Source organism: Rhinolophus hipposideros (assembly GCF_964194185.1).
Source record: "Rhinolophus hipposideros genome assembly, chromosome: 5".
NCBI lineage: Eukaryota > Metazoa > Chordata > Mammalia > Chiroptera > Rhinolophidae > Rhinolophus > Rhinolophus hipposideros.
In genome coordinates this window covers 38,352,887-38,369,892 of record NC_138051.1, presented here as the reverse complement: position 1 = coordinate 38,369,892, position 17,006 = coordinate 38,352,887, and the positions used below count along the sequence as shown (strand labels likewise).

Here is a 17,006-nt window from a genome sequence, read left to right as displayed (position 1 = left end):
TAATGTGGAATAAGATTTGAGTCATATGCCAGAACAAACAGGTTAATGAGTGCATTACTGGCATGACGTCTCTGAGTAAAGGTAACTAAATACCAATGTTCCACTTTCAAATCCCATTCTTTAAAAAAAAAAAAAATCCACCTGCATAAGACTAGACAACAAAAACCCTGGAAGCCAAAATCGGTATCTGATTTGATACAGCAAGAAGCAAGGGTGCAGCTTGCTGAGAGCGTAGCAGTGCAGCTCAGCGTGGGCTTCCTCGTTCGTGTACACCCACCTATTGTGCTGAGCAGCAGATCCCTGGGTAGGACAGCAGGCGACACTGCCCACGTAACAAAGGTGGTTAGGCCTTCCAATCAGCAATAGTGACTATGAGGGGAAAAGGCTGGCAAAATGACTCTACTGGGTTTACTTTTCATTGCAAAAGGTTTGAATACAAAGCACAATTGTGAAAGTTTTCTCTAGAGAAGGTTCAATGCTCTGCATGGGCTACAAGAGGAAGTGAAAAAAGGGAAGAATTCAGCACAAATTCAGCACCTGAAACAAACAGGGCAGGCAGTTCAGGGGAAAAACCAGGGAAATGAGGAAGGGGAGATTACTCATGGTCAACATCTGCAAAGAGTACGTCTCAATCTGATCTGATTCCTGTCTTACACAAACGGGCTACTAGTCTTCCTCCTCTGACTGTCGCTCAGATTTACTGAGTACCCAACTTCTCAACTTGCAAATTCTTTTGCTCTCTATTCAGAATTCTAAAATTTCCTCTCCAGGCATTTTATCTGAGTGTCCTCACTGACACTCAGTCTCATTATTAAGAACTGGCAACCATAAACCTTTTCAAAGTCCTGTGGGTCATAAAGACAAGTCACAAGGAACCCGGAAGAGATTGTTCAAGAGATTACTTAAAAAATGATTATATGATAAGCTTTATTCATGAAAAGGTACCTAACCAAATCAGTCAATATTTACTCAGTACTTTGAAGGGAGTGTATTAGCTAGAAGCTATCAAAAGCCTAGTGTTAGATTAGACAAACCCAAAGCTATTTGAGAAAGTGTGCATGTGGTGGAGGACCCGGGCCGGGGGAGGGCGGGACCACATCCTTAGTCCATGTGGTAAAAGAGAAATAAAGGCTGTGGAAAGGTTCCAGATGAAAGGAGGCTAAAGAGACATGACAACTGACTCAGACTGGATCCTGTATTGGAGGGGGGGGGCGGGGGCACAGTGCTATAAAGGACATTATTGGATGAACTGATTAAACTGGAATATGAATAATATATTAGAGTAAAATAGATAGTGGGGGAAACAGGTGAAGGTGGTCAAAGGGCACAGACTTCCAGTTATAAAATGAATAAGCTCTGCCAATGTAATGTACAGCATACACAGTTAACAGCACCATACTGTGTATCTGAAAGTTGCTGAGAGTAGATTATAAAAGTTCTCATCACAATACAAAAGTAACTATGTGAGGTGACGTATGTGTTAATTAACCTCATTGTGATAATCATTTTGCAACATAGACATATATAGAATCACACATATAGAACACATAATGTTCTCTGTCAATCATGTGTCAATAAAGCTGGAAAAAAATATTTTATATTAGTAAAGCACTTGACAGGTACTATTATTGTAAATTACACACTGGATTTCAAAGACTTAATATGAAAAAATAGTGTAAAATACATTAATAATTTTAAAATATTGATTACATATCGAATGATAATATTTTGGATATGTGGGGTTAAATAAAATATGTATTGCCAAAGCTAATTTACTTGTTCGTTTTTACTTTTTTAATGTGGCTACTAGAAAATTTATAACTATGTATGTGGCATGCTTACATTTTTATTGACTAGGACTGTAAGAGACAGAGAGCACACACAAATGAGGCAAAATGTTAACAGTATAATAATAGATGCATTTGGGTAAAAGATATACAGGTGATTTTTGTATTATTTTCAATTTCTGCAACTCTTGTAAATTTGAAATTATTTCCAAATAACAATTTTTAAAGAGTTTAATTTTACATCAAAGATAAACAAAGATTAAAGACAGAATTTTGAAAATGGGCTCATATACCTGTTTGAAGTCTAAAAAGGGGAGGAGAGTAGAAGAGGAGATATTCTAGATATGATCAAGTTAGGGATGACTAATATATTTAGGATCATGGCGTGAGATAACCGGATCAATATCATTAGTCCCGAGTAGCCTCAGAAAGTAGGCCCAACAACTATAGGGACTCACCCCTCTGGAAAGAAGGCATTGATGATCCGGTCCCCCAGTGGGTTGATGGCAAGTTCTGGAATCCGCTGGAAATCTTCTCGGCTGCCAAGAGAGTAGCCCAGAGTTAGAGACCATTGGCCATTAGCATGTATGAACTTCTTCAGTCATGCAAGTGTACAACCTAGCAAAGATATTACCTCCTGGAATTTACTTCTGTGACAAATTATACAAAATAACTGCAAAGAATAGCACTTTAATACCTGCCAAGTGTTTCTTGCACCAACTCAGAAGTAGAAGCCAGATTTGACTATACCACATTCCAGTGAATTCAGCACACAGGTTATGTCAATAAACCACCGAGAGCAAATACTCAGTTGTTCCCGTAAATGATTCCTTGAACATTACCATTTTGTAATTAGTTATCAAGTTTGGAGAATGAACAACAAATGCAAAGTATCAAACACTACAAAGCTTGAATATGGGAGCAAAAATTCAAAGGGGCCTCTGTACTGAGACCTACAGCACCTATGAAATGAAAGGAACTCTTAGGTAATATTTACATTCAAAGAAAGAATAAAATGTGACAACTAAGTGACTTCCATACTTCCTTGCTCTGATTCTGGCTTTTTCCTCCATTGTCTCCTACAGACTAGAGCTAGAGAAGTATTTAACCCTTGAACATGGCAAGAGCAGTCATCTCACAATTTGGAAGTGATGTTGAAGTTACCGTTCACTGTATGTACACATGTGCCGCTGTTTATACACACGATCTCATTTCTTCATGCCAACATTTTATCTATACCCTTTCGGAGCTGAGGAAATCCAGAGTCAGTGAGACAAAGTAACTCGCCCAGTGCTACAAAGCTAGTAAGTAGCAGAACTGTGATTTAACTCTAAGACTGTAAGTCAAAGCACATGTTCTTTTTTCCTAAAGCCCAAAGTTTATATTAAACTTTTTGAAAGGAAGGTGTTCTCCCAAAAAGTGTTCAACAAGTGTTTTCAAAAAAACTTCTTGGTTGATATTCTGTGCCATGAGTGTAAAGCTGTCTATAACATAACTGCTCTGCATTCTTCAAAAATACCAATGTCATGGACAGAGAAAGGCTGAGGATTGTTCTAGATCAAAGGGGACTAAAGAGACATACAACTAAACTAAATGCACGATAGGGGAAAAAAATGCTATGAAGGACATTACTGAGCCAACAGGTAAAAACGAAAAAGACCATTTTGAATATAAAATATTATATAACAGTACTGTATCGAAATGCTAAATTTCTTGATTTTGATAGGAGAATGTCCTTGTAGGAAATACATACTGAAGTATTTGGCAAAATGTTAACAATGGGTAAACCTGGGTGTCAAGTATGTGAAAGAATTCAAATAAATCTTGATTCCTGCCGTCAAGAAGGTTACTAACAGAAGAGATAAAACTTACTCTCCCACCCTCTTTGTACTAAATACTAATGTTCCTATTTACCCAGAGGCCTTTAACATTCTGTTCTTCTTATGGTATAACATTCACACAATGTGTAACTAACAAGCTCATCTCCATCACATCCGGTGGTGACACAGGTAAAAACTAATCTAGGGGACTGAGCACAAAGCCCTGGAATCGTAACTCTGGTTTCTAATGTTCTTTGATCACTTTAGGGTGATCATTTTAACTGAGTTGCTTAAGATGATCTATACTCTGGAAATTACCGAGATCCTGATTATTTAATTCAACAAACATGTACAAAGCTAAAATGTAGCTGCTCTTGTTTGAAAGGTTTAAGAAACAATAACTGCTCCCTTTTACATGAAGATTAAGGCTGATTTGAATTGCACAGCCACATGTCTCAGTTTAATGTCTGACAAGCTTAAGTAATTTTAGCTGAGAAAAAGCACAGTTGGGGGGGGGGCGGGAATCACAGTCTAAATACCAGGTCTAGTATCAAGTGGCAAGCGCATAACCTAGCCTGAGTCCCTTCAGTCTCAATAAGGGATCTAGTTTCGGACTTCCAATGTCAATAAGGACCCAAACCCCGTCCTTGGATACTTTTAAGCTCTAGTCTTAGAAGTTAGATTGTAAATACAGTGTGGTTCCTGACTTCTAACACTATCAATTAGATCAGCACAGAGGATATTTAAACACAAAACCCCATCTTCATATTCAGATGCTGACCAGGCTCTTCTTGACCTGACCTACAAAGGACCATTTCAAGACCCCTTACTGGACCCAGCTGCCTTTTCAGAAAGACCAATTTCCATGGCTGTGGTATATTTCACCCAAAATAATGGCATCTGCAGAAAGTAAGATTTGTGAGGTTACACAAAACATTTACATTCTATGAAATACCAATCTGAAGAGATGATCCCTGTAAGAGAATCTACAGGGAAACAGCAAAGCAACTTGGCAGTGTTTACAATCCTCCGCTCCTGAAGATGCCCAATTCACTTGAACATATTAAAGACACTGGGAAATTCCACTCCTGAAGATGCCCAATTCACTTGAACATATTAAAGACACTGGGAAATTCCGTAATGAAGAAACCAGCTTAACCTTGTTTACCACACTTTCACAAAGTTTAGTTGATAACTTGTTTCTTTCTTCTTTTTAACACAACCCTTACTGGTAGACCAAGGAACTAGTGGTTCTATAAAACACACTTTGGGGTGAATCTCTGAAAGCACTTTGCAGAAACTCCATTTCTAACCAAAGTCTTCCACAGTTTCCGCTGCATGTTCCCACTGGGACTGACAATACACAGGAATACAGAATGCTTTGGACAATACATTATAGCCTCTCTGCAGAATTTGGCTTTGGGCCCAAGAGATGGAGCATCTTGAAAAAGGAAAGTGAAGAAAATGTAGAAGGGAAAAACATTTCTCCTTATTACCTTCTTAAGAAAGTGGAAGTGGCTCCAAGTAACAAAAGATTGGAGATCACCTGTATTGGGGCTGAGACCCTGATGAGTTCTGGAAAGGTCAAGACAGGCGTTGAGCTGAGTTTGGCAGTAAGAGGCTAGGGAGACTAAATGCTCTGTACTAACAGAAGAATCTGAGTTACCGCGTAAGCTTTAAGGCTGGAGGGAGTAGAAGAGAAAATGAGGCTGGGAAAAGGGAAGACAATCTAAAAAGATGGCCAAAGGCTGAGATGGCTACTGTCAGGAGGCACACCAGTGCGAAATCCCTGATAGTGGGTGGGTCCAACAAAATGATTTTACATATATATGCTACCTGTTTACTATGTAGTACAATGAGGTAATTTCTTCCTGTACTCAGGTGGCCTGGGGCTTTGCCCATATTTTAATCCACACCATGATGGAGATCAAAGAACAGATTTAAGACCTAGTTCTTTGTAAAGCTGAGTACAAAAAAATCAGTTAGATCCAGGTAACCATGAAATCAAAAATTACCCCATCACTTTCTACCACCTCTTCTCCCACCAAGAATTTGTAGAAACCAGCACTAAGAACAGTGCATAGTACAACACAGGTACTCATTAAACACCTGTCAAATAAGTGAGTTAATTCACTGGCTTTCCACAGTGTGAAATGGGTTTTTAGGGGTTGAGCAAATCTTACCTAGATTTTTAAGGCGCAGTTAACATTAGCGGACACCTGGAAAGTTTTCACCCCTTTCTTAGGAGAAACAGTTCCTTTTACAAAAGCTTTTCCATTGTTTTCCAGCAAACAAAGTGATTAAAACACACACACAAGTGATAAAACACACACAGTCTACAAAAGAAATGGACTCACAACAATTTGCAATCTGTATCTTTACTCAGTGGTTAAATGTGACTTTAAGAGGAAGATGTAATCCCAAACTCAAGTAAATTATTTAAGTATTGGAGCTAAAGGGGTAAAAAGGAAAGATTTCTAGTCTGATATATTTTTCAAGTGTAAATTTACATAGTCTCTTCAACAGGTGGATATCCACAGGCAAAAAAACAGTTTGACTCTCACCTCACACTATATAAGTATACCTATATTATATATATATATATATATATATATATATATATATATATATATAGTAAATATATACAAAAATACATATTTTATGTGGGTATCTCAAAATGAATCAAAGACCAAAATATAAGAGCTAAAACTATAAATCTATTAGAAAAAAACTCAAGGGTAAATCTTCATGACCTTGGATATGGCAATGGTTTCTTAGATATGCCACCCACAGCACATGCACCAAAAGCAAAATCACATAAATTGGACTTCATCAAAATTTAAAACTTTTGTGCTTCAAAGAACACTAGAGAGAGTGAAAAGACAATCCACAGAATAGGAGAAAATATTTGGAAATCACATATCTGAAAAGGGTCTAATATCTAGAATATAAAAAGAACTTTTGCAGTTCAACAACAAAAAGATAAGCAATCCAATTAAAAACTAGACAAAGAACATGAATAGGCATTGCTCCAAAGGACATTTACAATGATCAATCAGCACATGAAAAGGTGCTCAACATCGTAAGTCACTAGAGAAATGCAAATCAAAACCACAAAGAGGGGCCGGCCCGGTGGCTCAGGCGGTTAGAGCTCCGTGCTCCTAACTCCGAAGGCTGCCGGCTCGATTCCCACATGGGCCAGTGGGCTCTCAACCACAAGGATGCCGGTTCAATTCCTCGACTCCCACAAGGGATGGTGGGCTGTGCCCCTGCAACTAAGATTGAACACGGCATCTTGAGCTGAGCTGCCTTCCGGATGGCTCAGTTGGTTGGAGCGCGTCCTCTCAACCACAAGGTTGCCAGTTTGAGTCCCTCAACGGATGGTGGGCTGTGCCCCCTGCAACTAACAATGGCAACTGGACCTGGAGCTGAGCTGCGCCCTCCACAACTAAGACTGAAAGGACAACAACTTGAAGCTGAACGGCACCCTCCACAACTAAGATTGAAAGGACAACTTGACTTGGGAAAAAAAAAAGTCCTGGAAGCACACACTGCACACTGTTGTTCCCCAATAAAGTCCTGTTCCCCTTCCCCCAATAAAATCTTTAAAAAAAAAAAAAAAAAAAAAAACCACAAAGAGTTACCAGTCACATCCACCAGGATAGTTAAAACCAAGACAGAGTGTTGGTGAGGATGTGGAGAAGTTTGAACCCTCATATACTGCTGGTGGGAATGCAAAACGGTGCAGCTTCTTCATAGAACAGTCTGGTGCTTCCTCAGTTAATTAAGAATAAAATTACCATAGACCCAAATCAGATATATATCCAAGAGAATTAAAATGTCCACACAAAAAGGTTCGTAGCAACACTATTCATAACAGCCTAAAGGTCTATAAAGAACCCAAATGTCCACCAACTGATGAATGGATAAACAAAATGTGGTACATACACATAATGGAATACTCCTATTCTTCAGCCAAAAAAGGTATAGCATGTATACCATGATACATACTATAACATGGGAGAACCTTGAAAACATGTTAAATGAAAGAAGTCAGTCACAAAAGACCACATACGTATGATTCCATTTACACGAAATGTCCAGAGAGATAAAGAAAGTAGATTAGTGGTTGTCGGACAATCACCGAGGAGGAATAGGAAATGACTGCTTAATGGGTAAAGGGTTTCCATCTGTGATGAAAGTGTTCTGGAAGTAGACAGTGGTTATGGTTACACAATGTTGTGAACACACTTAGTGCTAGTGGATTGTACACTTTAAAACGGTAAATTTTAGGTTATATGTATTTTGCCTCAATCGGGGAAGAAAAAGCCCCTCGTGTGGTCCTTGCACCTGGTAGATACTCCACAGTTGTTGATTTTAATGACAGTGCAGCACGGTTTTGGTCCCTCCCAGCTTCCAATGACCGTGGAATTTGCCCCGAACAAACACGGCCCTATGGATTTACCAGCATCCTCTAGCTCTTCTGCCTGAGGATTATGCACAAAGACTTAGCAACTGTGTTCCTTCCCCGCTTCTGCTACATCCCACACCTGTACTAGAAGCCTTCAAAGAAGTTCTAAACGGCTTCCTGCCAGCCACCAGAAAGGCAGGCAGCTTCATTCTATACTAGTCAATCAAAGCTGAGGAGCAATAGTCACAAAAGGCTGTTGCTGAGAGTTAGGCTGGGAGATGGCAGTCAGGAATTATTTCATTTGACTATGATTAAGACAATTACAAATATGAAATTATAGCATTACACTACTCTGAAATCATACGCTTACTCTAGACCAGTGGTACTTTGGACATTCAGGGTAGAAAAGTCTTTGTTGTGGGAGGATGTCCTGTGCATTGTGGGATGGTTAGCAGCATTTGTGGCCTCTACCTACTAGACAAGGATAGCATTCCCCAATCAGGACAGTCAAAAATGTCCCTGGAAATGGCCTTCAGTTGAGAACCACTGCTCTGGACTAAAATAGTGAATATCTTATCTAACATTAATACATATAAAGTGACGTACCCTAGGGTTATGGATTGTGTTGGAAAATGAGAGGAGAGAGGACAAAACAACCTGACTACCTTACATTGCTACAGGTCAAAAGCTAATATGTTTGGGAAAGGGCTGTGGGAAAACTCAAGAAGAGAGTGCTGAAATCGCAAAAGTATGTCCTGAGGACCAGAACAATGGCCACCCAAAGTAAGGGAAACTGAGTAAAGCAGCAAGCACCGACTGATAAATATACTGCTGCTGTTCTGCTTATTTAACTACCTTTTGGATCAAGGATGCTCAAAGACCCGTGAAGAAAGGGTCCCTGCTCTCTGCATGCTGGATGCCTACCATGCCTGCCTTTGGGATAAAGGCAGCTATTCAGACATTGCCAGAAAATATGGAAAGGAACTGCCTACCTGAGAGTCCCGTTCTCTCCTTTGTCCAGGCTGGTAAACCGACTGTAGAGGCGGGTGATCTGACTGTGGGAAACTAAAGAACACAAAATTAGTCCCAGTTGGAGCAGTTGCCCTCCATTCAAACTGAACCCCCCGTGGCCCTTCGGAAGCCAGCTGTCTTTCTGGTCCGAGGCGGCCGTTAAATGCTTCACAATGAGCAAAATGGGGAGATGTCTCCATTCTAACTCATCTCTAAAATGAAAGCGGAAAATTTAAAGCTAAAGAATGAAAGGAATTAGAAAATAAACTAAATGAAGAGCAATCAAAATCGACTAGTAAAGTCTAGGCTTACTTAAGAGTATATGTTAAGTGTCAGGTGGTTGAGATTTAACAACACAAAGCCAACTTTAGTTTAAAAGGAAACTGTGAAACTTTCACCTTTCAGTGCCCTGACTTAAAGATTATAAAAATGCATTAAATGTTTTTGATTAAAAACATACTTATTAATAATCATTTTGCTGTTTCAGGCTGGCACTGCTGGGTAAGTAACTTGTACTGAATTTAAGATTGGGGCACGTAGGGGGGTGGCCGATTAGCTCAGTTGGTTAGAGCGTGCTGCTGAAGATTGGGGTACGTCAGATTCTATTTTTAAGATCTGGTTTAGTATTAGTGCTTTACCTTTTCCCTCAATACGGACCTTTCCCTCAGTAAAAGATCACCACAGGTTTGGGTCAGCCTCTTTTCTGTGACTACAGGAGCTCCACTGAGTTCTCAGTAAAGGAACGGGCTCCAAGAAAGTAAATTAGGCAATTTGTACAATGTCATGTTATCAGATGACATCTAGAAGGAAGCTACTCTGCTAGTTTTGGGTTAACTCAGCCACTAGCTGACAATTAAAATGAGGTAACGACTACAGGTACACAATCAAACTTTGAAAAAACACAAAAAAGGAATTTCTGGGAAATAGTTTAGTCTCCTGGATGACTGGAGGTAGAAGGGAAAAAAACAGTTATCAAAGGAGAAGAAACAACAGCTCAAAAAGGGTGTGGCAAGGGTGGACTTTGTCCCAGGCTGTACCTTCAGGGGTTTAAAGGGGTGGCTGAAGGAGTTATAGTTGTCATCCTTCCCCAGCTCCAGAAACAAAAATCTACTTGTGGTTTTAGGAACTACAGGACAAAGCCAACAGGGGCACAGCACGAGAAGCAGAAAGCAAGTGGCCCAGATCAAGGCTGAGAGGACACACCAGGTGCAGCTGTGGATGCTTTAGGGTCAGGTTTCACCCCAAGCTGGGCTCCGTTCTGTACTAGCTCTCTAAGGACAGCAGAGGAGGAATCATTCCCAGCCAGGGCAGAGCCAGCCAGGGGCCAGGCACTGAGGAAGCCCTGTGGCCCTTTCTGCCAGCCAGGCAGGTGTGAATCGCTCGGTACAAAGCGTACACTCGTGGGAGGGTCAGGTGGACCTACCGATTCCATTCAAGGCGCCAGTGCTTGCCCGTGAGGGGTGAGTGAATGGGGCTGTGGAGGGAACTCAGCGAGTCCACGAGAGCAAAGCGGCGAAGTGTCTGGCACACGGTAAGCACTTCGGATTAGCTATTAGCATCTTCATCCTTACACCAGGAGCCTGAGGGTACAGTTTTCCCGCTACACTCATTAATCTGCACCTTTCTTCTAACTCTGCCAGCCACAACCCTGTCTTCTGGAATGTGACCAGTTTACTCTGGCAATGGCCTTGGGCCTCAAAGGCTACTCTAGAACTCAAGTTCCCTTTAGTTTCAACAACAACAACAACAAAAGTCAGTTAATGAATGACTAACTTTCTCCAAAGATTTTTTTGAAAAACCAAAATTTGTTCACAATCTCATTATCGCTGTTTTCTTTATATACCACCTAATATCAGTCACGCGTCCACTTAACATAGTTGTAATAGGTTACTTTTCATTTAAGATTTTTCTATATTGCTTTAGAGTCCTTTTTAATAACTGCATAATATTTAGTCCACTGAATCAGTTTTTAGTAGAGTATTACATATTTCAGATTACTTTTCTTTAACCAGGAAAACATTCAAATTGAAAAGTCTCCCTAACAACCGAGTTTCCCCGTCTCCCTTGCCAGAGGCAAACACTATTACCAGTTTCTTTTGCATCCTTCCAAAAATTCCCTGTGTATATAGAAGCAGGTACAGCGATTTATACAATTTTAAAATGGAAAGGAATGTCCAACCCCTTCAACTAACAAATGAGCCATCAAACACTTTTCGGATTTAGATCATCATCTGAAAGAACTAAGCCCTGAAACCTCTTATAGGACGATTTTTTAAAATTCCCTTCATAAGTACCGGTAAAGCATTACAGCCCACATTTCGGGGAAAAAAGACCAGTTTATGGCTACCTGAGTTCAGAATTTATCAATGTTACAAATAAATAAGTAGCCAAATAACCACAAAACTGCTATCTTCTAGGACAAACTGGGCCATGTGGAAATCAGTGGAGAAATGTACAACCAAATGACAACTTTTAACAATTCAATACGGTTGCATCTCAATCTAGCTCCTGAATTTCAGAACTAATGATATGACATTGTTAAAGAACTGTTGAAGAAGAAGGGGGGAGAGAGGATGGAAGGAGGGAGAAGAAAAACAAGATTTAAAGCTTTAATTTAGGTGCTAAATCCACCATGACCAAGAATATAAAGTAACGTTCAAGGCAGAGAGCTCCGAGCAACTTCAAGGAGCAGAAAGGCATTGGAAAGGCCACAAATGAAAGCAGGGCAAGTTTCCAGTGAACTATTCTCACCAGAAGGCACTAAGCTAGCAGGACAGGTGCCCCAAACCTTTAAAGGAAGTCTCAAGAGTTGACAGTTACTCTCAGAAAAAGCTGTACACATGGACCTCTCTTGAATGAAGCTGTATTTTTCTCCCTTGATGGGCAAATAATTATTTTATATTGTTGAAAGATTACTTAGAAAAGCCTGCAAATCTTCCTGACCACAAACCTTTCCATCATCACTTCCTTGAGCTCAGAGGAGGGAGGCTTTTCAGAGAAGCGCTAAGCACTAAGGAGAAAGGGCAGAGGGAAAATTAAAAATGAAGAGGGAGGAAGAAAAAAGTTATTTTGCCTTTGCCTTTATCCTGTATCTTAATGCAGAAGAACAGACCTACATACCAAGCACACAAGTGCAACCGAAGGTAACATAACCACGCAAAAACTTCACTTCTTTAAAACGACAACCTTTTCTCTTTCTCCTTGATTCAAACTGGCCTTGTCTAGTCTAATAGCACCATGACTCACTGGTTTCTTTCCGTTGCTTATCCTTTCACCTTTGCACACACTGCCTGACCACTCCCATAATTCTTTAGCCCTTAGGACATCAGTTTCTGATCGGCATCAAACAGTTTCAGGAACAAAGCCTCAGGTCTGCTGTCCACAAAAAGAGTTTCAGTCAACTGAAAGTTGTGTTTCAGCTCCAGACCCATGAAGGCAGAACGATCCACAATGCCATAACTGGCATCAGATCAGGACGTACTTGATGCTTACTACCTCCTACCCGAGACCCAACCACTCAGGAGATCCCAGGACCCCAACGCCCTTGGCCAACCATGACTGATGATCTTTCCCCTACATGAACTATCTCCTAGAAATCACTGGGCAGCCAGGTCTTTGAACGTTAGCACACTTGTGTCTCTGGGCTCCATGCCACTTCCTTTCCTTTCTTTGCTACACACTCCACTTTGTCATACTGGGCTTTGACGCGCGCGGGCAAATGAACCCCTGAGTCTGGTAACAGTAACTCTAGATAAAAGATTAAGATGTTGAAGCCTACACCCCTAGCCATCCCTCCTGAACACTCCACACCCTAACATTTTCCGTGTTTTCCTTGACAAGAGGACTTCAAGAGCTGGCCTACCTACTCTCTTAGGGAAACTATAGATTAAAAGAGACTTAAAAGACATTAAAAAAAAAAAACCTACCTTCTTACAATTGCAGAGATTTGAATATGGACTCAATGGTAGACATTATACTAGAATTACTGTCAACTTTCTTAGATGTGACAATAATACTGTGGTTATGTGGGGGGGAATCCCTGTTCTCAGGAGATACATGCTGAAGTATTTAGATATCTGCAATTTTCAACTTGTTCATCAAAAAATATATATAGATAGCAAAACGTTAACAACACGTGTTATAGATGTTCAATATACTATTTTGACTTCTCTGTATATTTGAAATTTTTCATCAAAGTTGGGGGGAGAGCTGGTTTACTTAACCCCAAACCAGCTAAAAATGTTAGTTATATGTTCATTTCCATTGCAATAGGAGCTAGAAGTCCCTTTAGGGACTTAAGGCATGGCAGGTGAGGGCCATGAAGGGGCCCTGAATTTTGGCCTGAAGTGGAACTTCCACTTACATTGTAGCCCCAGAAGTTATTCTCAAGCAATTGACTTTGCCAGGCTGTGTTCTTTGTTGCAATTGTACAGAAACCCACTTTACCATGTTTCTCCGAAAATAAGACCTAGCCGGACCATAAGCTCTAATGCATAGTATAAGACCGGGTCTTATATTAATTTTTGCTCCAAAAGACACATTAGAGCTGATGGTCTGGCTAGGCCTTATTTTGGGGAAACATGGTAGTTCTTTCATCACTACATGCATCAAACAAAACCTCACCAGCCAGTGAAACTTATTTCTAAACCTGTTCAACACCCTCCTCATACCAAATGACACCAGTAGCTAAACACTAAAAATAAATGAATCTGCATTCATTACTACTCAGTTGGCATGAATTGTTTTTCACAGATTAAGTGGCTATTTTTTAAGGTTTTAAGTAATTCACAGCCCGATTATTACTGAATTACTTATTAATTATTATTAATCTCCACCCTTAGTTCACTTATTAAGTGAACTAAGGGTGGAGATTACAGAAACTTCCGAGATACTTGTGACCTTCCCCCAATGACAATTTTTATTCAAATGAGTTTTAATTTATGGAAATGCTGAAATGTACAAGAATTAGCTAACAGAACAAAGACAATATAGCAAATGTGTTATGCCAACACAAATGTTATTAGTATTTTTTAAACTATTAGTAACAACAAGATTTCTAATCCTTTAAAAGTTCTATTGCCTTAGAATTGGAAAAACAGCATCTGTACTCGATTCCTTATCCAATGCCCTCTGAAAACAGGCAAAGTATGAAATGCTGTCACCTCCTTAATTACATAGACCTAGAGATAGTTTTTATAACTAGCACATGCAAATGATCTTTTCCCAATACGATGATTGTCATCTATGGTTCAAAATAGGAGTTGCCAGTTAACTCAGCTGGTTAGAGCATGGTGCTAATAACACCAAGATTGCTAGTTCAATCCCCACATGGCCCACTGTAAGCTGCATACTCTTTGAAAACAAACAAAAAAACCCCACCTGGTTCAAAATAATAAATGCTAACATTTACCTGGTACCACATACCAGGCACCATTCTGAAGAGTTTACATAATTTATCTCATTTAACCCCCATAAGAATCCTATGAAGTGCGGACTATTAGTACCATTTATAGATGAAACTGAGGCTTATAGGTAATTATTACTTAGAGTTTCTTTCCTAGAATCATTTAGATACTAAATTTCAAATACCGGCTAAACTAGTGATACATGAATTCTAATCAATTTAGACTTATGAAAAGTGTTTAAATATAATCATTAATTGCAATGCAAAGCTTCTATATTGAACATAAAGTCAATTTTCCTCAATTATGCTACATTTTCTTACTGGCAAAGGTGGCAGTGAAATGTCTTATACTTGTTCTTAACTCGAAGTGCTTCTGATTGACAGTTCCCCAAACTCTTAATAAAACAAGAAACAGATGAAAATAGGGCAAATTCCACCTCTTTACCCCACCCTCAGGCATCTGTTGTTTTTATTCTTCTAAACCTTTTGCATCACGCTAAAATTACGATTTTAAAAATCAGCTCTACAATAATATTGCAATAATTATGTATGGTGTCAGATGGGTACTAGGCTTATTGGGGTGATCACTTTGTAAGTTATATAAATGTCTCATCACTATGTTGCACACCTGAACTAATATAATATTGTATGTCAACTATAATTGAAATATTTAAAAAATAAGATAAAATAAAAATCAACTCTGCTAATGGGCACTAACAGGATAAACTGATGGCTCAACTCCCAGGGTGGAGGAATGACTGACAGTATTGGGGGGTGGAGAACGCTCCTGGAAACCACCCCAAAATGCCCGAAGTTAATTTATCTAAATCTAACCCATTCATGCATCAAGGCCCAGTTCTTGTCCTCTACAAGGCCAGCAACACAAGGACTGTCTCCCCTGAGCTCTGCAGGTGGGTGCCACACAATTTCAGTAAATTCCGTTGTGATGCTAATCCCAAAGCTTGTGGGCTTTCTCCACGACCAGGTGGTGGACATTTTTTGTTACCACCTGCTTTGAGTACCTAGCACAGTGCTGAATACACATTGCAAAAATTCAATAAGCTTGTTTAATTAGGCTTTCTGGCTCAATACATACATTTGCATTGGTTGTGGTTGAGAATCTCCCTTAGGCTTTACTTTTTGCCAACTAGAAAAACAGCTCTTCCAGGAGTACTTAGTTCTGTGTCCACAAGTCACGGGATAAAATAACCAACAGTCCTACAGCAATCCACGCCCTTTTCATTTGGTCAAATGTATTAGGTTGGTGAAAAGTATTGCAGTTTTTGCAATTGTCTGTAACCTTTTAAACCTCAATTACTTTTGCACCAACCTAATAAATAAATCAGAATGGGATTACTGCTCCCTTCATCTTGAGGCAAAAATAGCTTTTTCCCATCCTCACTATGGTTTACACTTCCTCATTAATGTGACTTTTTATTTTACGCACAAATGCTTTAACTCTAGTGTTACCTTAGACCTAATGTAGTTCTTATATTTAGAAGTATAGCCAGGGGTCATGGCCACAAAATGTAATAAAATGCTTGCTGAATCCAAATTGCCTACATTTCCACTCTTGGAGTGTCAAAAATAGACCATGAGGTCAAGTGGCCAAACAGGTACTGCACATTACAAACAGCTAACTACTTTCTGTTATTCATCCAAAATCATGAAAAGGACTGCATTGGTAGAGGGTGAGTGCATCACTGTTAAAGGTCTTTATGGAGAGGCTTAATGGCCATATACCGTGTTTCCCCGAAAATAAGACAGGGTCTCATATTAATTTTTGCTCCAAAAGACCTATTAGGGCTTATGTTCCGGGGATGTCATCCTGAAAAATCATGCTAGGGCTTATTTTCCGGTTAGTTCTTATTTTCGGGAAAACACGGTATTAGGGGATGCTGAAAGCAGTAAAGCACTCTGACCAGTACTGGGACTAGATAACATCCCTTCCGACCTGAAGGTTCTACAAAATTGAATTTGTCAGAAAGCACAGGAGAGCATTTAATTTATCTCAGGCCATCAATGCCTGAGCAACTCTGTAGTTCCCCCAGCATCCTTCACTATTATCTGCATATAAGCCACTGCATTACTTACTGGTCACCTCATTATCAAAGACTGCTATCATTTAGAGACAAATCTCAGATGCTTACATAACTCGTGGAAAATACAAGAGTCACAATGGATTATTAAGAAGAGAAAATACTGTATGCATTATCAAGGGCTATACAAAAATGTATGTGATGGTGTTCACAGAGCTTCTGAATTCTTAAAGCCTTGTTACCCCTTTGTTCAGGTGAATGAGGAAGAGAATCAGTTCCTAGTACAAATTCACACAGATTTTTGGAGCACGTCCAATTTCCATAGCGACCGCATAAAGTACACCAGCACAGAAGGAGAAATCAATATATCAGAAATCAGCATCCTCGCTGCAAGTAGAAACTAGTGGTCACAGCACCCATGCTTTTTCTCTACACGTTCAGAAGTCTTACACTCTCGGACCCGATTCTTTAAAGGTCTCCAAAGTCTTACTGTACTATCTTGCTTTCCTGTGTCTATTTTCCCAGTTGTGGCCA

At 39.7% G+C, this 17,006-nt stretch overlaps 1 protein-coding gene across 1 annotated transcript in view; it reads right to left on the bottom strand.

Moving 5' to 3' along the window:
* The window catches only part of CHP1 (calcineurin like EF-hand protein 1), a 34,334-nt gene that overhangs the window by 16,500 nt on the left and 828 nt on the right, over positions 1-17,006 (bottom strand). The window contains exons 2-3 of the mRNA XM_081048807.1: positions 9,011-9,083; positions 2,246-2,326 (exon numbers count right to left, since the gene is read on the bottom strand). Of these exons, the coding sequence (XP_080904933.1) occupies positions 2,246-2,326; positions 9,011-9,083 (154 nt within the window). The remainder of the gene's footprint in view (positions 1-2,245; positions 2,327-9,010; positions 9,084-17,006) is intronic.